The 25,651-nt window shown below is 32.4% G+C and overlaps 1 protein-coding gene across 3 annotated transcripts in view; it reads right to left on the reverse strand.

Moving 5' to 3' along the window:
- Nucleotides 1–32: 32 nt before the first annotated feature.
- LOC119616169 (putative uncharacterized protein DDB_G0277255) overlaps nucleotides 33–25,651 on the reverse strand; it is a 75,594-nt gene continuing 49,975 nt past the window's right edge. For 2 of the 3 annotated variants that reach the window (XM_037972454.1, XM_037972465.1), the window contains exons 7-8: nucleotides 3,210–3,334; nucleotides 33–3,105 (exon numbers count right to left, since the gene is read on the reverse strand). In XM_037972454.1, coding sequence (XP_037828382.1) covers nucleotides 2,974–3,105; nucleotides 3,210–3,334 — 257 coding nt within the window. In that variant the 3' untranslated portion in view covers nucleotides 33–2,973. The remainder of the gene's footprint in view (nucleotides 3,106–3,209; nucleotides 3,335–25,651) is intronic. The other variant, XM_037972476.1, reaches the window with a different exon arrangement.

Genomic DNA, 25,651 nt, shown 5'->3' on the forward strand with positions numbered 1-25,651 from the left:
ATTTTCAATAAAATACAATAAAACTACATGCTGTTAACAAATGATTTTTATATATAATATTTTATATATATCGATATTAAATTTTTTACTATTAAATATTTCTTTAATTTATTTATGTTTGTAAAGTATAGATATTCAAGATATGCTATCAGTCATATTAGAAAATGTATTACAATGTGGGGTAAAACTGAAATAATATTCTAAATTTTAAGACAAATTCATAGACATCCAAATAAATTATTTAAAATATTATATTTTTCGAATTCTTGTAAGCCGATTTCATTATCAATTTGTTTTAGTTCTATCATTTAATTTATAAGTAAAGAGCTGATTAAATATTTGTTAATTATACTTACTTGTCTCAGTTAAACCCCATATTGTTTTTAATCGTATTGTTTAATATTTTGTTACATCAATTGCTAATGGACATTTTTAAATTATTTTTTGTTAGTTTAATTTTTTTAATTATGTTATAATTACTAATATATTTTTAATACATATAAGACTCATTAAAATTCTTTAAAAGTGGATAGTAAATAATTAGAATGCAGAGCACCAGAACGCTTAAATTAGATTATATCACCACTTGATAACCAGCAGTATACTAATAACAAAAACATATCAGTTTTGCAACATAAATCTGTGGTCGCAAATACTAATCACAAACAAATGTATTTCTAATATCGTTCATTTGCTCGAAGCGTGTCGTAACTTAAAATTCAACTTTTTTCAAACTAAATGTTCTAAAGAAACTATTAACTATGATGGATTACTTTTAAGAGCCTGTTTTAAATGACAATTAATAAAAAAATAATTTAAAAAAACTTTATTATAAGGAAATAAGTCTTTAAAAATAAAAATGATACTAGAAAAAGTAACAAAAAAACATTAACATTTATTTAAGCCTCTTTAGATATGTATGTATGTTGGGAGGGTCTAATAAAGTTTTTAACTTCAATCAATTTCTCATTATGAAGTTATGTTGCCTTATAACTTTAATTTAAAAACTGTAGAATATCATTAATTTATGTTAAGGGTAAGAGCTCGCACAATGGGCTGTGTTCCAGCAGAAGTGTGGAACTATATGTTGTGAAGACAAATTTTGATTTTATCATCAAAAAGAATTACTTCTCTAGCTCTCCCTGAAATCGACAAACTTAAAACCGGTATCAATGACAAAATTTTGAATTTTTTAGATTTCTTACTGATTCGAGCAAAAAACTTTTTCGACCCACCTTAATTTACATATGTTATTTTTATGGTCACTTTTTTATATCTAATGAAAAAATGTAAATGTAAAAAATGCAAAAAATTTATGTATTTATTTTTTGATCTTGACCGCTAGCTGTTTGGCTCCAAAAATATGTAAGTAGAAGATGAGTATTCGTACATTCGTCTTTTAAAAGCCTTAATAACGAGTACTTTTTGTTTGCTCATTAAATTAAAAAAGACAATAAGTCGTTTCCGTATTAATTTCAATGTATTTTGTTGTTTTTCTGATTACTTTTGACGAATACGGGAACAGATATATTATTGACAATTTATTTTTTCAAATGTACAATTTTACATCCTCTAATCAAAAAGGCAATAAAAAAGTTGAAATCTGTTCCATTTTTTTCGGAATTTTGATCATAGATCCGAAACTTATTGACCGATTTTACTGATGCAACTGGGGCCTCAATAGAGATATTGCAAACTTTATTTCCGATGTTTCTGAAAAATTTCATTGGACAAAAAATATATTGGAATGTTTTAAGAAGTGTAAATTTTAATTGACCATTTAAGTACTTTGAGTTACAATTGATCATGAATAATAATTTTAGAGAAGTTTTTATTAAAATATACTGACAAACTACCAACTAACATATGGAGGAGGCACCCAAGAAGCCCATTTCTTCATTTTAGCCAAATCGATTAAAAAATATCGAAAATATAAACAAAATTTCGCATAAAATCATGATTTTTCTAGAGTTTTGAATATAAATCGGATTCTACTTTGTTTAATACATATACATAACCAATATGTACTATATATCAAAATTAAGTTGCTCGGGAGACGTCTTATTTGATATATGTATATATGTATGTAAAATATGTACATTCATATAGGAAAAGAATTTTATCTTCGAGATTTGCCGGAAATATGGTCAATAATTTGGGTTTTTGGAGATTGTATTCATGTCTCATTTATGCACAGAATTTGAATTTTTTTAAAGTTAAAAAAAATTTAAATTTAAATTAGTTTCTAAAAATTAAAAAAAAAATAGGAAAACATTTAAACAACAATTTCCAAAAAGTTTTAAAATTAATTAATACCCTATAAAAAACACTATTTTGATTTAATACTTTCTACTGATTTACATATTTAGATGGAACAAATCTCTTTTATTATCCTCTTTGGTTGCAACGTGGATTTTGATAATTGTAGTTTTCGTAGAATTCCAAGAAATAAGCGTACAATTAAACAAAATATTGCGAACCTTGCTCCTCGTAACAGGTTTAAATTTATACGTACTTACCCGGCAAAAACTCGGTAATGACTTGCACTTACACATCTACATACTTTTCAATAACTACTACATAAAGTCTGTATAATCAAATATACATATATTTTGAGTTTTGCCGTTTTATTTGCACATATTATTTGATCGCCCTGTATTTTACCAGCACTAGGCAGTGGTGTTGTAAGCAAGACAAAGAATAACGAACAAGAAGCCCAATTTTTTTTGTGCGCAAAACAGAAAACTCCCAATTTGTAAGTACTTATTTAATAACTTATTTGTAAGCGAGAGTGGTAAGCACTTGCTTCCAATGCCATCACCGCGTTAAAATAATGAGTTAAAATGCTAATGAGTAGTTTTTTGCCTTTTAACGCATTCTTTTTCAATGTAAGTTTTTGCTGGGTACAAGTTCTTTAAAAAAAATAAACAGATTTTTAATATAAAACAACTCCTTCGAATGCATGTTTTATGTTTAATGACAATCTCCAGAATACTTAACATCAATATAAAAGCCAGTGGAACAAGAATCTTTACGCATTTCACACCAAGAATTGTAAGTATGATTATTAACACCACAAATTTTTCCTTCTTCATAGTGGGGGGACTGTAAGCAAATAAAAAAGCAAAATAATAAAATTAAAGGAAAAGAACACATTATCTACATATCATTCTTTATATCTTGATTATCAATTATTATGGGTAACTTACCGATGGACGTCTTTTGCGTGAACATTTGTAACGACATGAGGTGCATCTGGGTTTGTGTGTTAACAAGTCAATTAGACAAACTTGTTTAGGTCCACAATTAATGTCATCGCAAGTTACTTGATCTTCTGAAAATATTAAAAAGCAAATAATCGTGTATTTTAATTTATATTCTTGTTTTAGGGAGATTTTTTAATTATTATAGAATTTATTTTTAAGAAAATCATGTGATAAAAGTACATGTCGCAATTTTGGTTCTTTGGCACATATTTTAGACCAAGGTCAAAGCCTATTGATGTTAATGTCGGTCCTAATTTTACATATTCCCCATTATAAGGTACCCTGGGAATTTAGTTTAAACCTTTATAATTGCTTTGATTATGCAGTTATACTTTGAAAATCGGAGTATATTAAACCATATTCCACAACAGGTCCATTTCCGTTGTACTCCAAAGCAAAAAATAAAGATTTAAATTTCATTACAATGTGAAAAACATCCCTAAACATGATCTGGTACTATTCGTAGCTTAATACATTTTTACAGGTTTTTTGTGATTGTATTAATTTGAATTAAAGTGTTTTTATACGTTTATAGTCAGTTTTTATACGTTTGAAAGCAGTTGCATAATTTAGCCGTAAAATTAACACAGATCCTTTTTACTGATAATTATAGACATAAAAAAATAACGATTAAATTTTATGTGTCTGCAATATTTCGAAACCAGTTTTTATAAAAGTTGTTCAGTATCATAATTATTGTCGTGAACATCCTCAATGACAAGGACATGGTCTAACACATCGTTAAAATATTTGTAAGACGATTTTTTAAAATATTTATATTTGATTGCATTTTACGTTTTTCTCCAAGAAAAGACTTTGCAGTGTTAATTAATTAATTAGCTTGTTGTTATTATAGCACTGATGATATAAAATTACTATATACACATGAGAGAATCCATTTAATTTAAAATAATTTTACTAAAAGTATGATTTTTTAATTTTCATACATACATATTTGTCCGTGAATTTTACACTAAAGTGTTGTCATTGGAGGCAAGTACCTACCACAATTGCTTACAAGTTATTAGAAAAATTTGTCAATGTAAGTCGTATGAAAATAAGGAATACAGCTTTATCTTCACGCAGAAGTTGACTAATGAGTTGGAAGGTATTTATATAACATATTATTAATAAGGCGTCATTAAAGCACTTCTATGTAATCAAAACGATATGTAGTAGTCATTGAAAAGTATATTAATAGGGGTTACAATTGCAAATCATTAACAACTGTTTGCTGGGAAATTATTAAAAAAAAAAATCATGTAAAAATTCTAAAATAAAACTTTGAAATTGCCGTCTAAAGGGGTTTGTAAGTTCATACGAATATATTTGATGTAAGGACATAGTTTTATTAGAGTATTTCCCAAATTGTGTTAAATTTTTTGAAATATTTTTTATTCCATGTCACAATACAAAAAGGAACATATACAGGCCACCTCTATAAATATACCTGAAAGTAGAGTTACAATATCTTCAATATATAGTCCTCCTAAAATGTTTATCGAGAGCAGTTTCTCGAATACTTTAAAACTCTTTGCCCAAGATTTATAGCAGCTGAATATTATAATACAAAACATACTTTTTTAGTGCTCTCGCCTCATTACTCTCAAAAGTAGGTAATTGTTAGAAGCAATAATGCATAACAGACTAGATGCCATATCTAGTGGTCAACCTACTTATTGGCCTATAGACCTCTTTAAGATTCCCGATCTAATTGTCTTTGCTGTAATCAAAAATTTAAAACGACAATTTATTTCAGTGATCCCTTCTCTTCAGACCACTCGCCTACAGTTTTAACGTTATTAGAAATCCCAAATAAATTGGAAAACTATTGTTATTTTTACCCTAACAAGAAGACGAACTGGCTAAAGTATAAAATGAATGTTAGCTCACACCTGCCACATAACATTTCATTGAAAAATTACCATGAAATCCGCTGTCAATATACATATTTACAAGATGCTGTCAAAGTGTCTACACCCCCATTCACCTTTGGAAACTACAAAAATTCTAATTGTCCAAGGGACATTGAGTCTGTTTTTAAAGAAAAGATAACACTCAGACGTCAATGGCAACAATCAAATGTTAAACTTAATCAGTGCCAAAGAAGACTTCATAGCGCCTTAAAAATAATAAAGAATCTAACCTTAGAAATTATCTCAAAAACTCAGACCCTAATAGGAAAACAGTATATAGTCTCTGGAAAGCTGTAAAAAATTATGCAATGCCCATTGCATATGAGCAACCCATACGCCTCCAGAATGGTGAATGGGCAAGAAATACGTCAGAAAAAATTGAAGCAATCACTTGGATAATGTGTTTACTCAAAATGATACAGATTCTTCTATTAGTGCTAACATTGTAAATAATGTGGTATCGCCCAATAAAATTCCGGTTCTCAACCGTGAAGACGGTAATCAAAGGTATAAAGGCAGGAAAATCACCTGGTATAGATAAAATTACTACCACGATGATAAGTAACCTGTCCAATTCAGCACTGAGAATTATTTTGTTCATTTTTAACACGATGCTACTTTCCTCATGGAAAGTATCCCAAATAGTTATGATACCAGGGAAAGATGTCACTCTAGTGACATCATACCGTCCCATTAGCCAGCTGTCTATATTCTCAAAACTTTACGCAAAGTTATTACTTGAAAGCCTTATAGTACACTTTAACCATAATTGCATTATTCCTGACCATCAGTTTGGTTTCAGAACAAAGCTATCGAACAGGTACATCTAATAACTACTCTTATTCGGGAGGCCTTTGAGAGCAAGCAATATTGCTCAGCATTATTCATAGATATTTCTTAAGCTTTCGATAAAAGTTGACACGATGGACTAATACACAAAATTATCACTTTACTACCTGACAATGTCCACAAACTGCTTCAGAATTACATATGTATATGAAAGATTTTTTCAAATCAGATCAAAAGATGTGATTTCTTCACTCGAAAAATATCTGCTGGAATACCCCAGGGGAATATTCTAGGTCCGTTCCTATATATTTTATATACTGCATATATGCCAACAAGCGCACTGAATCGCACATCTACATTTGCGGATGATAACGCTTTTGTAAGCATACATGAAAACCTTCCAAGAGCTTCTGAACTGCTCCAGTCTCACATCGGCGAATTGGACAAATGGAAAACAGGCCGTTAAAGTAATTTTCTAAAGGGGACCTTATATAGGGGGTAGGGTCAATTATGGGTCGATCCTAATATAATTTGGTAGACAGAATTTGGTTCGTATTAAATTTATTTGTGTCGAATTTCATCGCTACACTCGTATTTTTAAGCCATTAATGAGCGTTGCAGTCATTTTCTAAAGGGGACCTTATATGGGGGGTAGGGTCAATCATGGACCGATCCTCATAAAATTTTTTAGATAAATTTTGACTCTTATGAAACTTACTTATGTCGAATTTCATCTATATACTAGTATTTTTAAGCCAGTAATGAGCGTTAAAGTCATTTTCTGAAGGGGACCTTATATGGGGGGTAGGGTCAATTATGGACCGATCCTCATAAAATTTTGCATAATGATTTTGGATCATAAGAAACTTACTTATGTCGGATTTTATCGCTATATTCGTACTTTTAAACAAGTTATGGCTGTTAAAGCTGCTTTTCGAGGGGCCACTTGTATGGGGGCTATGAGAAAATGTGGACCGATATTGCCCATTTTCAATACCAAACAAACCTTACCTGTAAGAAATATTTATGTGAAATTTCAACCCTCTAGCTCTTTCCATTGGGACTCTATTGTGCTTTCAACAGACAGACGGACGGACAGACGGACAGACATGGCTAGATCGACTTAGAATTTAATGAGGACCCAGAATATATATACTTTTGTGGGTCTTTGACCAATATTTCGATGTGTTACAAACGGAATGACAAAATCAATATACCCCCATCTATTTTGATGGTGGGTATAATAAAAGTCAATGCAACAAAATGTACATTTACTTTAAGACGGGCAATTGTCCTCCCGTACAGATGAATAATATTAAAATTCCTGAACAAAGCCGTGTTAGATATCTTGGTATCCACCTTGATCGCCGTTTAACATGGACTCACCACATTGAAGCCAAGGTTACACGAATAAAATTAAAGTCAGTTAATTGAACCATCGTACAAAGTGCTTTTGTACAAAACAGCTATAAAACCGATATGGATATACGGTATGCAACTATGGGCACAACAGGCCCGATAGAGGCCTAGGTGTATTTCTTCGGATTTGATGTATATACATCCTCCTTTTAAACTAACTAACTAACTAAATAAAGCTTTAGTCAAGGGGCAGAGACGGTCAATATTCGTAACTTCTGTAAAATTAAAGAATTGAATATTTGAGACATAAGTACGGGGACTAAAATATCAAAATGTGAAAATTGGTGGGTTATACGACGTTTTTATTGTAATTATTGATGACGATCTAGTATAACTCGATTTGGATAGGGGTACTTTACAAGATGATCTTGTGTTTATTCATTGTGAATACAAGAGTTGTTTAAATCTAAAAAGTTTCAAATATAATTTTCAGAGTCAAGACAATATGGATTAACGTTGTTCGATTTTGTTTAACAGATTTACATATATTATTAACAAAATAAACAATAACACACAATTTAGTTTGAGCTGAAGATTGCAGATTATATTTATCCTAAAAAACCTGCCCTTAGTGAATTTATCTCAGTTTTTTTTACAAATTCATGCTCCACAGTTTAAAGCGATTTGTTGGAAACGACACCTTACAATTAAAAGTAAATTTAAGTTTGCAACCAATGCACACTAGTGCAAACAGTAAATTCACTTGTTGATTGGTCTTCAAAGAACACAGAGCTACCAAATAATGGATTTCAATATGATGTGCTTCTGGTCGTGGTATATAATTAGTGTTGCCAAGGTAGTTTAGGTTATGTGGGGAGCTAGCGATCATTCTGATATACACAAAATTATTCTTTCCTAATTCGGAAGAATTCGGTACTTCTCTCAGTTTCGTTCGAGAACGATCCGTCAACTGGAAATTTTTGGCAATTTCTTCGTAATCTCCAACACAAATAATTTCGTCAGAATGTCATGAACAAGGAGTGAATGAAGTTGAGAATAAATATTGACCATACATAGGAGGGGAGAGCTAGACGATGTGGTTTCGTTTACACCAAATTCCTCCAGACTAGTGAATTATAGGTCACAATATATCTTATAGCCGATAGAATAACTTATAAAGATAAACAATAAACAATTTTGAAAATTTTTTGTTTAATAGAACCGAATTTGCGAAGCTCTATTTGAACTGAATTTAGTTTTTCTGAAGTTCTAATAAGTATTGTAAGAAAATTTAGAATATATTTTTCTTATCAATAACCAGTCTAAATGTACAATTTAATATGCAGTGGCAACTCATAATATTAACCAGTCCAATTGATAGACAAAGGTAATGCATATCAAAAGAATAAATCGTTAAATTTTATTAAGTAAAACCAGAGATGGTTTCAATTCCAGTAGTTGGTAATATCTGTTATTAATGGTTGTAAAATACACGGGCATACATGTGCTAAATACTGACGCAACTAAATGTAGAAGATAAATAAAAATAGGCCCCAAAGGAATCCTATACATTCTCAGTAATTTGTAGTTGTTACAAAAATAGTTGGTGTATTCAAATTAATTAATATCCGCTTAGAGGAGTTGGGCCATTCAAGATTAATTTAATGCAGTCGTATTAAAACCAGAAACTGCAACAATGACAACAGCAAACGAAATGAAAAATTAAAACATTTATCAATAACAGAAACTAATTATTATATACAAATGTATTCATATAAATGCCATATTAATACAATATGATCAATTTGACCCCAAGTATAAATTTGTTAATTTTCAATTTAAAAGTGAACAAAAAAAAAAAAAATCAAGGTAATATACATAGTATGTATTACATACTATATATGTACATAGCAAAAAGATTAGGATTCAACGAACCTCACTGTATTGAATCAGAATCGATAATATATCGTGTCTTAAAGTTTGAAAAACAGTTTTTAGCCATATTTGAGACTTTTTTACAGGGCGAAAACACCTTTATTTAAAAAGTTGTATCTTCTGAAAGTCCAATCTGTCGACTCTAAAATAAAGCATTAACCTCCTGTAGATTCTTCGAAATGTCAGTCAAAATAAAGGAAAATAGAAATATCTGGGAAGAGGTACTATTTTTCTGAAAGGTTGATTCGAGTAGAACAAGAATCTGTGTTTAAAATTTGTCAAATACCTCCAAAATATTGAGATATGTATGTGTTAAAATCCGGGTTTTCATATCTTTAAGCGCTTAAATATCGAACTTATCTGATTTAGAAAAAAGAAGGTTGGCAGTAAATCTGAACAGTTGCTAAAATCCTATAAGCCAATAAGTATAAGTTATTTTTTCCTAAAAACAATGGAAAAACTACTCGACAATTACATTATCTATCTTTCAAAGAACCCGATTCACCGGTTTCAATTTGGTTACCAATCCGGCAAGTCGACGATGACTGCTATCCATCATGTCACGACGAGAGTTGAGAAGGCTCTGGGATCCAAACAAATAGCCCTATGTGCTTTTATAGACATAGATGGAGCATTCGACAACACGTCATATGATGCGATAGACCTTGCATTCCAAAGTTATCCGAAACTGGACTCTGAAAATGCTAACATCAAGAGTCATTAAGTTTGACCTTTGTTGAAAATCGAGAACCATATGGGCCTCTATGGGCTGTCTCCAAGGAGGCGTATTGTCGCCATTATTATGGACACTGGTAATCAATAGTCTACTTGAAAAACTTAATGTCTTAGGTTACCGAACTTATGGTTATGTCTTGTCATATCTATCACAGGCTTTGACGATGTAACGATATCGGAAAGGATGCAGCAGGCAATAAATATTACAGCCAAATGGTGTGAGGAAAGAGGACTAACAATTAATCCCTCAAATACTATCCTTGTACCATTTACAAGACGCAGATTTCTGAGACTTATTGAGTCGACTCTTAACGGGTCTATTATTAAGTTCTCTGAGAAAGTTAAATACTTAGGGATCATTCTTGACAAAATCCTAAATTGGAACTCGCATGTATCCAGTACAGTACAGATCAATAGAGCAATTAGGGTATTATATGCCCGCAAAGGCTTTTTGGTAATACATGGGGTTTAAAACCGAAAATAATCTCATGGACTTTTAATATCATAATAAAGCCCATTTTGACTTATGCTGCCTTAGTCTGGAGGAAAAAAAGTGGAGCAGGCTACCACTCGTGCTTCTCTGTACAAAATTTATCGTCTCGTTTGCGTCTCTATTACGGGGGCCATAAGAACATGTCCTACATATGCCATCATACATGATGGCAGCAAAATTTTGATCAAGTATGGTTTACTGATACACAGATGGTGATACTGGAGCAGGCATATGTGGTTCTAATTTCTAGAAGGCAATTTCCATGGGAAAATATCCCTCAATCAATTTTCTTCTGCGCTAAAGAGTTCGTAAGGAGAAGGTTAAGGGGGTCTGGGAATTTACATAATGTCAGATAGCCAAGCAGCACTCAAGGCCTTACTTTCGTATGAAGTTAGGTCGGGTGTTGTGATGGACCGTGTGTCCTCATTGAACGAACTGGGTAAACACAAAAAATTAACAATATGTTGGATACCCGGCCATGAAGATCACTCTGGCAACGAACGGGCGGACTGCTTAGCAAATATCGCCCATTTATCGGCCCTGAACCATTATTTGGTATCCCACAAGGTTACGTCAGACAAAGATGCGTATCGTAGGTTGTATCATCAATTCATCCTAGGAAACGCCACATCGAAGCTATGCAGATTTTGTGGCTGTTAGGAGAAAACTTTAGAACACATATTGTGCAAATGTCCAACAATAGGGACTCGTCAAAAAAGAATCTTAGGTGCTGCAACACTAGCCCCGAAGGATATATTCAACCTCTCACAAATCAATTCATCCTAGGAAACGCCACATCGAAGCTATGCAGATTTTGTGGCTGTCAGGAGGTAACCTTAGAACACATATTGTGCAAATATCCAACTTGTTATGGTGAACCCATGGGCTGCACAAAAGATCCAAAACAGGTTCGCAGTGCTTAGGGCTCTCTTTAATCTAATCTAACCTGGAGAAATATGTGTGCATTTCACTAGCAAACATATATATGTATATACTCACCTTAAAGTATACCAATCGGCTTAGAATCATTTTCTGAGTCGATTAAGCTATGTCCATGTAAACCTTTTGCGCAAGGTACAGGTCACAATTTACAAGATAATTGGATGAAATTTGACACACAAATTTTCTTGACCCAAGAACGAAAAATGAACCCCCCGAAAAGGTCCTTTGAGATCATAATTATGTTATATATACGTGTATCTCGATAAAAAGCAGCGCAACAAAGTTTTATACAAGTCTTGATGAACTTTCCAAATTTCATAATGATCGGGCCGCAGTTGACCCTAGCTAATAATAAAGTTTATTTTTATAACATTAAAATTTATTTAATATTTTCCAACTCTACTATTACTTTAACAATAAGGAAATATACAACAACAACTAACGCCAAACGAAACAAAACACACAAAAAACCAACAAAATACGCAAAGCAATAAAACCAACATACAACCACAATATGCGTATGTTGTTGTTGATTTTTTTCAAAGCATGCACTAACCTTCTCTTTTTTGATGAAATTTTCATAGGTTGTCCCGGATTTTTGCTTATATCTCCGTTATTTAAAATCATAAAAACCTTAAAAAAGTACATTTTTATCCTTTGATCAAGCTCACCAAATATTGACGAGAGGGCAAAAATTTTGAGAAATGGTATCTTTGAATGAACTTAATTTTTATTTTTGGTAGGAACATCAGCAACTTTCATTTTGGGGCCACCCTAATGTACATGTATATGTACATATGTATATCATAAATATGATTTTGTTTTTGCGATTTTTGAAACACGGCTTTTGGTAAAAAATCTATACGACTTGGAATACAACTTTTAATAATTTTTTTAACAATGTTGTACATGAAAAACTATACTTTATGGTATCTCTAATTGAAAAATAATATATATCTAATACCAAGACAATCATGATGAGATCTGTTATAACGAGCAGAACTATATAGTGTTAATATACTTTTATATATTGCTCAATACAAACACGCACTTGCGTGTAATCATGTAGGGAACTTGCTTATTTCATGCGCCTCCTGTCTCCCATAGACGATTGGGCCAATGGATGTGAGAAGAATATGTAAAGAAAATGAGAGGAAAAGGGCAGACAATCGAATATATTATCAGCCAGCTAACACAACAACGACTACGTACAGTATTGGCCAAAACTTATTTAATTTTTCTATATAGCTGTGCTAATTATTAAAAAGAAGACAAATTTGAAACATATAACACTTTTTATACCCACCATCAAAAAAGATGGTCAGTATATTGTTTTTGTCATTCCGTTTGTAACACATCGAAATATTGGTCTAAGACCCACAAAAGTATATATGTATATTCTGGATCTATGTCCGTCCGTCTGTTGAAAACACAATAGAGAAACGGGACGAGATAGGATCGGTCCATAATTGACTCCATCACCATATAAGGTCCTCTTCAGAAAACGACTATAACGACCATAACTTCTTTCAGAATGCCAGTATAGCATCGAAATTCTACATTAACAAGTTTTGTGGAAACTAAAAACTCCCCGCTTAATTTTAAAGGGATGGGCCTTAATTAACCCTCTCCTCCATATAAGACACCCCCAGAAAATGACTTCAACACTCATAACTTGCTACAAAATTCCAGTATAGCAATGAAATTCGACATATACATGTTTTATAGAAACCTAAATCTTTCTGTCAAATTTTATGAGGATCAGCCAATAATTGACTCCACTCCACATACAACGTCCCCTTCAAAAATTACTAAAACGCTCATAACTTGCTTCAAAATGCCAGTATAGCAACGAAACTCTACATAAATAAGTTTTATTGGAACTAAAATCTCCCCACTTAATTTTATAAGGATCTTAATTGACCCTACCTCCAATTTCTATAATAACTAAAACCACTTTAAACTTCAATAAGTGGATGCTTTTATTTTGGTCTATACTGTATATTGATTAGACTGAGTCATAAATTTGTAGGATTACCTTCATGTTATAGTGCAACAAATTAACGAACTACTTATTACACATATACATATTTACATGAGCTCATCTGGCCAGTATTGTGTAAGACAAGTAGCATTCATTCTTGTGTTATTGCGATGCTTCCGGCGATCATTAATACATATTTAAAAATGAAACAAGTGATATTGCTAAATTCGGCTATGCCGAATCCATTATACCCTTCATCGTAGAGTATTTTACAAATTTTTAGTATATCTTGAACAAATATTTCTATTCTTAGATAGTTATAGGCAGGGGAACCAAAAATATGATCTAAAAAAGTGTTTTAAGACTTTAAATATGCAGTAAAAACTCTAAATATGCCTAATAAAATAGGCTCTAAAAATTAAAGTCATAATTATTTTTTAAAATTGAAAAGCTCAGAATGACTGAAAATGTACTGAAAATAATTTATATTTAATGTCGTATTTCATCCTGCAAGCTTAATTTATGAAAATTAATTCATCTCATAGTTTGTAATAATTTAATAGGATTCCATTTTACATTTAGTTAACCAAAAATAAAAAGATGCCAAATTTGGTTCCTAAGAAAACAAATTTCAAACAACGTATGTTAACACATTTCTTCCAATTGTACTCATAACTTCTGAACTGACATTTTTATTGGTATTTCCATAGAACCCAATAATTATCGTTACTAGTTTCTTTAACGACAAAAATTCATTGATCTCATGAAATCCAAAGTTATCGGTTTAATGTCCGATTTAAAATTTAATGCTTTATCAAATAAAAAAGTGATACTAATGTATTTTTTGATGTTTTCAAGCTCTACAAAGGATTTTTTTCAAAATTGTAAAACAGGAAATAAAATTAAAAAAAAATTTAATTTAATTTTTAAGAATAAAGTTTTGAATTTTTTTTTAAATATGTATGTGCAATTTTGTGTCATGTGACCCAACTCAAAAAATCGATTGTGATGAAATTCGCAGAAAAATTAGTACTATTGGGCAATAGGCTAGAAACAAATTTTCATCTCTATCAGTCAAGAGCTGCCGGAGTTAGAGTGGGTCAAAGTTGAACATTTTGGTCCTACAGAGTTTTTTTTTCAAATGAGTGTAACTTTTCACCTATTGGTCCGAGCAAAAATTAGAATGCTATTTCTTCAATGCTCAAAAGAAAGCTTATACAATTTCCTTTAAGGAGTTTATAGACGCCTAATGGGATGTGAGTGGGATATCTATCGAACAATTATTTTTTAACTCAAGAATAAGATTTTTTTAATATTTGACACATGTAATATTTTTCCACATTTTTTTAAAATGGACGTTTTTATTTTATGCTCAAAAGAAAGCTTAGACCATTTCCTTATAAGCTTTTAGGATGCAAGGAGCATATCCATAACAAAAATATATTAACTCAAAAACTTCGTTTTTGGAAATATTGAAGCAATAGCTATCTAAAGTTTTTTGAACAATTAATAACCAAAATCTTCATAGGGAATTTCATGAGAATCGAAAGAAAAACAGTTTACTCGCAAATTTTAAAAAGATTTGTTCTAATAAATTAATCTCTTTAAAATTCTGCGCAATTCTTGCCAAAATTGGCTAAAGATCCTATGTAAAACACTCTTCCAAAAATCACACTTTTGTTAATATTAATATCAATATCGATACCCAGCAAAAATAAAACGAATAACATGTGTCACCACTTCAAAAGTAGCACTAATTGATTTTTTTTTTACCTTCTGAGGAAGTGATGTTTAAAGACTTCCGAAGAAGCGAAAATAATTTTATTTTTTCAATGTTCAAGATATATTTTTTGTTCTTACATTTTTATGAGATAAAAAATGTTATATATGGACTTATGTATTAAATGTGTCTATTACCCTAATTAATGTTATTTAAGTCAAATTAGTTGTATTCTATAATACTACAATTTCACTTCCGAATAACTTCCAAAAAAAGAGCATTAAAATTACTTCTTGAGAATGACTTCAAAAGTAGTGAATTTGGAATCAAATAAAAAGGACATCCCTCCTATGACAAGCCTGTGTTAAAATCATCACTTCAGGTCTTTTCCAGTATATATGTAAGTACATATGATAATAGAATTCAGAATAAATTTATTCTGATTAATTAGATTATTATATTAATCTAATAAATAAATAAAACGCGGTAATAAATGCCTAAAGGATTGATCTATTAAGACATATGTATGTAAGTCCACGCATGTTTTGATGGTGGATATTTGATTCGTTTCTTAACTCCATAACAGTGTATTTAACACTTATTGATTATGTGGGCAGTTATTGTGATTGAATGAAAGCCCCCATACAAGATGATAATCGTCGTCACGTTGAATTTTTGTCTGTATGTATGGGAGAATATCCTGATGTTGTATGTGTGAATGTGATTCTTAATTTCGTTGTAGTATTAACGTTTTTACGTTTCTTGAACGCGAAATACCACAGACGTCTGGACGCTTAAAGGCCTTCTTAAATGCCATGCATAGCAGTTGATGTAATGCAGCTGCATAGTTGTTTTTATTTATTTATTTAATTTTTGTTCTTTTTCGTTTTTATTTTCTTTCATAAAATTTATTGTTTTATTATGTTGTTGTTTTTGTTGGAGTATCTGAATGTTTATTTTTTGCATTTTTTGTGTTGCGAAAAGACCTTAGTAAACGTGCCTTGGTCACGAGAGAAGCACTCACATATTTACGTATTTGACATGTTGCTTTCTGACTGTTGACTGTTGGCAATCGTTTGCAGTACTATTATACATATTGATAGTACGTTTCTGAATGTATGTCTGTCGCTTGCATACAACATTGTATGCAACACATTCGAATTTGTGTCTGTAGTATATACACATGTTTTAAATGCGTTTGTTACTTTTTATACCCTACATAACGTTATAGGAAGGGTATTATGTGCTTGTTTGGATCTTTGTAACACCCGATAATAATGGTCTAACACCCAGCTTAATGTATACTTATGGAACCATACTTTTATTTGTTGAAATTCAAGGACGAATCTAATCAAAAATGGTTTAAATCGATAAAAGCTTTACCTAGACTCCATTTAAATATTCTCGAGGAATATCCCTATCCCTACGTAGTGGTATATGGATATAATTAAATAATATTTTGTTATTCTGCTTCATACAGATAGTTCCATTTGTGTAAAAAATGTATCCCATTCGGAACCTTGTTATCCAAAATATGGAATAAAATGAGGGCATATCGAACGTGACAAAAAATGTTGAATTTTCTTCAAAGATAACAGCGAAAACTCATTTTTTGCATTTATAGCATTCTAGGGTCATATTTTCCTAAAGGCTTAAATCTTTACAAAAGTATATGTCTCAGGCGTAAACAAATTTTGGTGTATTTAATTTTCCCAAGTCCCGAGTAATAGCTCAATAGTTGGGTATCATATGGTAGGGCATGTCCGACTTTTTTTGTTTGTTGATGGTGCGTGTTGTTATTATTTTTTAGTTTTTGTTGCGCTTTAGTAAGTTCGGTTGGTTCGTTGGTTGCACTCGACAGTGACCGTCGCATTCTATATAAAAAATTACCTGTCGAGTTTAGTGGTGTGCAGTCTTAAATACTTTGTTGTTTTGTCTGGCTGGATGACTGGCTGGTTGGTTGTTGTTGTCTGGTGTCTTAAGTGCACGAGTCTGAGTTGTTGGCCATTAACGTGGTTCAGTGTTTTTTATTGTTCTGGCTTTTAGTCATTTCTCTTGCCTGTGCGTGTATGTGTAAATATGTATGTTGTTAATATTATATGGGGAATATACGCGTGCGCACTGCGCAGCACAGTAGCTATAAAGAATTGATGTTCCAGACAGGAAAGACAACAACAAATGAATGTGTCTACAATTTGGTTGGCTGTTAATCAATTCTTTTGCCTCCTGCCTTTGCTGTTGTGCTTTTTTTAAGTTGTCGTTTTTATTTTCATTGAGAGGGGGTCAAACGCCAAAGACACATTGCGGATATGTTCTCCTTGGTCGTATGGGAATAAACATTAAAATTTTTTATACACAGGCACCCGATCCAATCTCTGAATGAGTATTCGCTTGAATTTATAACGCAATTTAATAAAGTTTTTTTTTTGTGGTCAACCTTTAAAATGACACTACAACATAAAACAGCAACAACAACAACATTAGTGTGTCAAACATTATATAAGTCAGACATCGAACATTCAGTGTTACTTTCAGTATTAGTTATTACGTATGGTGTTGCAACATTGTTGCAAATTCTATCACTGTTAGGTGAGACATTATTCCGAAGTGAAAATATACAATATAGTACACACATATACTTCTACAACATATATTTTGTAATTAATGTTGTTCACTATCGTTGATATTGTCGGTGACATTGCTGTTTTTTGACATGAATTTATGTATATGTATCTGTTACAAGGAAACTGTGGAAATGATCAAATACATAAAAAAATTCAAATTCATACATACATATATAAATGATTTAAAATTTTTGAGAGTAGTTTGTTCCTACAAAATGGATCATTTTTAGATGGTGCTTATTAAGCATTTTTAATTACATATTTTACAACAAGGATCAATAATAACCTAATGTATTTTCTTATTATTTTTTAGCAAGCTCTCTAGGTTCTAACGGGTATTAGAAAGACCAAAGTGCGCTTGGAAATATTGAAAGAAATCAATAAAATTTATATATCCCAGATGTTTCATAAGCGTAGTTCTGAATGAAATATCAAGGCAATGAAGCACTTGCATACCATAAGGAGAATGTGTAAGTGATATGCTTCGCACTTCGAGATAATACAAGTTCTTAGTTTCTGTCATCGAAAATATACATAATTTGCCACTGACCTAGAATGCAAAAATCTCAGGCTGAAATGGCAATTGCGGGTCTTAACCCTCGCAGTCTATTAAGTTTTGCATAGATTTTCTCTCTCATTGATTTATTCTTTAAGGTACTGACTTGGTATATCTTCTTGGTAGTAAACCCTTGGTAATATCAAAATGGGCTTTATGGTCTCCGAGTGGATATGTACTTTTTAAGGAGCAAAACCCTTCTAAACCTAAACCTACCGTCAGTAATGATTAATATTTTTATTGTAAAAAGTCATGTAGTAAGAAAGTAGACCCATACGACCAGTTTTGAAAAACCGAAGAATTGTAATAGATACCTATTTTGAAACAATTCATGAAGGATATGCATTTTTAAATATGTATTCATAACTATATACTGCATTAATATATTTAGATGAAAATTATTTTATCGATTTTTTTATGCTTTATCATGGAAGAAAAATGTTTATTGGTAAAAAAATAAACATTGTGTTAACTGACTGTATTATCTTTTAATGTTCAGAAACTCAGTTTCCTGGACGTAATTCCAATTAATTTCCAAATCAGTGTTCGCGAGGAATTTTATATACGGAATAGTATAGTATCACTTCCAAGATATTTGGATCTAACTTCAACAAATACCTAACAATGACAAACAATTGCTCCAGAGTTTCACTGTCCTTTCCACATGCTCTACATTCATCTGAATACACACGTCCAATTTTGTATAGCTCGTAATCCTGTGTGTCCATTCAAAATACGTAGCATCACACTAATCTCATACTTGTTCATTTTAAAGAGATCTGTACTCCATTTCTCATTATTTACACCCCATAGCATCTTTATGGTTATACACACCATTTCATTATTCCAATAGGCCTTATGGGATTCTCTCACCCATATTTTTAATTCAGCCTTCGTTGCGTCGAATGGTTTTGCATTCGTCAGGTTAACTATCTCGAGCTCCCTTCCCATTAAAGGTAATACATTCGTCCTTTCGTTGCCCACTACTTCCGAGTGGCCTGGTAGAGTATTCAGTTAAAGCTTTCTTACAATCCAATACGGTTTAGATTTAACTTCATCACTTAATATTGCCTTAATAGCATTCTGGCTTTCGCAAATATGTAAGTTAATTTACGCATTCCGTCATAGCTCGTACTTCTGCTTGAAAGCTTATGTTGTGATTAGGTAAACGGTGGTATATTTCTGTTTCTGAGTCTTCAATATAGAACCCCCACTTTGTCCCCCAATTTAGAGCCATCCGTGTAGCAATGGATTCCTACGGGTATTTGTACTAATTTTCCGCTTGACATTCTTTCTGGGATCAGTGTTTCAAAGTTTCCGACATATTCTGTGTCTGGTATGTGATCGGATACGTCCGAAGATTGTGTATAGCGAAGAATGTGTCCAGTATACATTGATGACCAGTTCGTCTAAAGTTGTGAGCCGTTCGGATGTAAATATGTTTCAATGGGTGGAATATCTAGCAACGTTTTCAGAGGCTTGGTTTACGTAGTACTTATGGCACCACCTATGTAGTAGTTTTATATTACACTTTTTGTCCAAAGAAGTCCACCAGATTATTGAGGCATAAGCTAGAATTGGTCTAATTACACTTTTATAAAGCCAATTTGTCATAGTAGGACTAAGACCCCATTTCACGACTACAGTTCTCCTACATATCGCCCAGCACCGATGTGCCTTATTGATCCTTTCCTCTATGTGGTGTCTCCATTTTAATTTCCGGTCAAGGATTACACCTAAGTACTTAACTTTGTCTGTCACCGGTATCTTTTTGCCCAGGAAGCAGGGTTCAGTATAGGTAGAAATGTTTGTTTTTTTGTGAAAAGACAGATTTCCGTCTTTACTGGGTTAACATTGAGGCCTCTCGGTTGAGCCCAGCTCAAGACCATATTAAGAGCCTCCTTAGCTCTTCAGTACAAGTAATTTGGATCCCTTTAAAAGTATTACGACATCGTGATGCATCGTCTACATAGCAGACAGGTCTAAGTCCTTTCTCGGTTAGGTTCCTTAGGAGGCTTATAATCGTGGTAACCCAGAGTATGGGAGACAAAATACCACCCTGTTGTGTACCGCGAAATACTTTTTTCCTGATAGTTATATCGTACATGTCGCAGCTTAACCTTCTGTTCTTTATCATGTAGTTGATCCAGTTACGAAGCACCCGGTAAACATCAAACTGGTCTAAGAATATCAGTGTGCAAGTTATTGAAGGCGCCTTCCTACACCGCCAGTGTATACAGTTTGCTATCGAATGATTCACCTATGTAGTGGACAACTTCGTTTAAAGCGGTTTCCACCGATCGTCCCTTTACATAAGCATGCTGCTTATATTTGTGGTTTTTGTCTGACATACTGCTTTTAACCATACTATCGACTATCCGTTCCGAGGTTTTAAGAAGAAAGAACGTAAGGCTGCAAAGCTCTTGATTGTCTCCTTAACCATAACAATTTCTGGCTTAGCCTCTCCTTCCTCCAATATCGGTTCATCTATGGTACTCGATTTCCAGTTGGGAAATGCTCGTGTCATCGATCACAGATTCCGGTTGGACATGAGTTTTGGATAGGGATTTTTTATCCTTGATAGGTCATTTACGCTATCTACCTGTTCACAGAAAAGTTTCCAGGTGTCACGTTTGGCTTTTCGAACGATTTTCTCCTTAGATGTAAGTACTTTTGAAATATGTATGTACAACAATATTCCTCAGAACTGATTTTATAACACTGATCTGCATTTTTTGCGCGACTTTAAATTTGATGACTGATTGGGATAGATTTATTGGTCCTGAATCCAAGCGTGGTAAAAAAAATTTTATCACGTTTACTTTTTACGCAAAAGGGAATCTATATAAGTATTTTTTATTTTCAGTTGTTTTTCTATTCATTGATTTTTCACGACAATTAGACCAACAAAGGTGTAACCTCTCGCCATGTTCAACTGATACTGCACCAAGATTTAAATTTTTAGTGACATATTGCATTTAAAATCTTGATATGCAGAGAGAAATTCTTGATTTTTGCTTTATAGTTTTGTTCCCCAAAAAATAATTACAAACGTCTACAACTGCGACCCAAGGCTCATTTTCTACTTCATTAAGCCCGGCTTATAAAAATTTTTAAGATTTGTGACATGATCTGAAGAAATCGAAGAAGGCGTAGACTCAGCGTGACAATATCTTTAAATAATTATTATTTTTTTGTATTTCATTATTTTCGTATATTGAAATGTTTTGAAATATGCAACCAAGTACGAATTCAAACTCAAATCGGGAATGCAATCATTGAAATAAGTAGGTACATTTTAGATTTATTAGAAATTTTTAAATATGTTATATTTGATATCAAGCATAACTTCAATCTCAAGTTTAAATTTAATTAAGAATATTTAACATGGTTGGTTACGTGTTTTGCTCGCTAGCAAGCGAGTTCACTCGGAGGCCTTGTGGCCCATTGTGATACCCTTAGAATTACCACTCCCTAGCGATAAGAGAATGGTTACCCTTCGTAATTTCGTTGACTACTTGGTTCGTTCGGTCTCCATGTAAACCAGCCGGTGCTTTTAATGAAACCGTTCATGTTTATCAGTGACGCATCTCTGAGACAGTCTAGATCATGGAAAAGAGCTCTACCCAGATAGAGTAGTCTGTGCTCTTGTAAGGCTGGACAGTCACATAGAAGGTGTGAATATATAACATAGTTTTAGTAAATTTTTGCTAAAAATAATAAGTATTAACACCGTTAGGAATCGGTTGAAGTACGAATTACTCAATTCTTCATAAGAGTCACTAGTATAAATTGCTATATATAAAAGGGTACATTTTTCGATCGTATAAAATTTTATGTCAAACAAATCGTGTCAAACTTTATGTCAAACAGACAAGACATTTATTTTCTTGCTTTGTCACTCGAACCAGTCTATTATCTTAAATTAATAAATGCCAAAATTTTTATCTTAAAAACTGAAATTTGGCAACCTGTTCAATACTTAAATGTAGGTCGATTACTAATTTGATTCGAAATCATTTCAAATTCCTTCAGAAACTATTCGACCAAAAAAGCATTGTGTGGCTAAAGTCATTCAAATGGTATTTATAATTGATTTGTAAGAGATTGAATTCTATTTTTTTTTTGCTTTTATTGTCAGGTAGCATTCCTGTGGTTGATTGATTTTTTCCATGTTCGCAAACTTCTTTTACTTTTTTTTCATTTGCATATAAACTCTTACATGACAATAGGTGAAGAAGAAACAACATGCAACTCTATATGATGTAATTAATTGGAAACATTGAGAAAATGTTTTTCGTATTGTTTTCTGTTGTTACTGTTGACCACATTGTGCCACGTAATATGCGTAGCACTGTGGGCTTCAAAGATTAGAAAATGTAATTGAATTTACGAGTATAACCCTATGCCATTATTGATGGGAGGGTATTATGATTTGTACTGACCTTTATAAGATATACTGAGAACTACTATCTCTATCGAATAAGTTTCACTTCTTGTCTCATCCATATATTGGCCTCTTCTTCTAGTACCTTGATAGATTTTTCCTTAATACATGACCTATTCAATTCCATTTACGCTTTGATATCTTAACAGAGTTTTATTAAGTCTTCTGCATTGGGCCAGAATATTCTTAATAATTTTCGAAAATAGCGGTTGATGAATCATGTAAGGACTTTAATCATTATTATGTTCCAGAACTCGCAGTCATTTAGCAACATAATTTGTACATAAGATTAGCTTATCGTTCAAATATATCGGCATATTTATACAAAATCAATTCTTAAAAAGTCATACGTATGTCTGATCATCATTTTTTGAGTAATAACTAGAGGACAATAATCAATATGAAATCAGAAAAATATTTTTTTTTTAACATTTTAGTTTTTAGTTCCACTGTATGTAACGGATGTTTACACATGTCATCGAACAATGATTAAATTTCAATCATCATCTCAATCAGAATTCAAATCACTAGATGCTCCCATTCACCACTGTTGGCTGCATAACTAGATGGATGGATGATAGATAGATCATGCAATATGAGGGAGAAACTGGCAGTAGAAATTGTAAGTTGAACATACCCAAATAGGCAATAAACTGTATTGTCGTCGTTGCTACCGTTCATTTTTTATAGTTGTTCAGATATCACTGCTAACGTTGTTTCTGTTGATTTGTTGTAGAAATTCAATCTCAAATGATGACAATAATCAATAACAATGTATCTATGAACAAAACATACAATACTTTGCATAACCATAGCAAAAAGATGCACAGTAGGTCATAAATTGTAAATTAACGAACATAATATTTAGTTTGCTTATGTGTAGGGATTTTCGTACAAGTTGCAGTAAAAACAATATTACTACTCCAGCCATTGAATTAGCTAAGCAATTTCTTTTGTCTAGAAGTGATTAATAAGCGACAATTCTATCCCGGACAAGTTCTTCATTGGATTCAAGTACTTACCATAATCCCTTGCAAATAGGGACTTCAATAAGTCATAACTTATTGTAAATCGGCAATTCGTCTACCGGAAGGGCACATAAGTATGTATATTCAAATTATTCATCATATCCTCGTCCATGATTGTGGGTCACCAACATTGGCTTTTTACCGTTCCTTCGAGGTTATGATACCTGAAAGGAACAAATTGGCCATTCAAACATGGTGGCAGCAAGATGATGATCAAGTATGGTCTACTAACGGGTCCAAACACACAGATAGTGATACTGGAGCAGGCAATATCCATGGGAAAATATCTCTCAATCTTTCAGGCGGAAATTTACGCCATCTTCATCTGTGCTAAAGAGTGCGTGAGGAGAAGGTTAAGGGGTCTGAGAATTTATATAATGTCAGACAGCCAAGCAGCACTCAAGGCCTTACTTTCGTATGAAGTTAGGTCGGATGTTGTGATGGTCTGTGTGTCCTCATTGAACGAACTGGGTAAACACAAAAAATTAACAATATGTTGGGTACCCGGCCTTGAAGATCATTCGGGCAATGTACGGGCGGACTGCTTATCAAATAGAGGCGCTCATCGCCCACTTAACGTCCCTGAACCTGAACAGTGATGCGTATCGTGAGTCGAATAGGTATTTGCTTGCCACTGGGAAGCAACAATAGGGCTTAGACAGACAAAGTGCTTAATCTCGCTATCAAGAGAAAAATTCCAAAAGTTATTCTCGCTTAACAAAAGTGATCTCAGAATACAAACGGGACTACTCACAGGACACTGTGGTCTCAGATATCATCAATTCATCCTAGGAAACGCCATATCGAAGCTCTGCAGATTTTGTGGCTGTCAGGAGGAACAGAACAGAACACATATTGTGCAATGTGCAACAATAAATTAAACATGTTATTTTCATACGTAAATTAAACCTGTTATGGTGAACCCATGGGCTGCACCAAAAATCCAAAATGGGGTCGCAGTGCTTCTCTCTAATTTAATCTAAAGTCATAACAAATAAAAACAAGTTGAGAAAGTTTGAATTTCTAAGGTTCGTAGATAAAAATCCTTGTAGTAACAAACAAACCATTTACTATTTGGATTTATGATTTAGGTATGTATGTATATAGGAGCAGTAAACTTGGTGGATTATGATTAGAACCAATAGAAGTCATGTGTTGGGGTCAGCGAGATTGAGAAAAATTCTTTAATGGATCCATGACATTACCAACGTTACCGTTTAAATAAACCATATTCCTAGTAGAGGATAAACTATTCTTACTCAAATTGATATATTATGCGACTTTAAGTAATGTTTCGACTTAGTCTGTTTTTGCTTCTAACCACAGAATTTCTTTTCCAACAAAAGTAATATCAAAATCAAACCTAATTATTCGATGATGATGAATGTTAATTGTATCATTTGGTTTTATTCGTTTAAGAAGTACATTTTATTATTTTCTAATATAATTTATCAAATGAAATACCACAATTAATACATGTTTTTACAATTTGCTAATAAGTACTTATTATATCTTAAAGATTATATGAAAACGATTTGTCTTACATGAATGGTTAACCATGATTATTGCTTTTCTATTATTTAATGTAATGCAATAAAATAACAATAACAACAATAATATTGTAAAATACCAGAACAATTTCTGTACAAGCACTGCGGATAGATAGTATTTCTGTGTAGCGGTTGAACTGTTTTCAATGAAATAACATGATACATATTCAACTGCATATACATATTTATGTTTTTATGTATATGTAGTTATAATTATAAGGATTCTTTCTTTAGCAGTTCAAGAAAAACAAAAGCTTGATCTTGTACTCGTATTATTTGAGGTGCAGTTTCAAAAAAATCTTAATCA

Source organism: Lucilia sericata, unplaced genomic scaffold, assembly GCF_015586225.1.
Source record: "Lucilia sericata isolate MDLA Ls3-8-SP2 unplaced genomic scaffold, ASM1558622v1 Contig000002F_arrow, whole genome shotgun sequence".
Taxonomy (NCBI): domain Eukaryota; kingdom Metazoa; phylum Arthropoda; class Insecta; order Diptera; family Calliphoridae; genus Lucilia; species Lucilia sericata.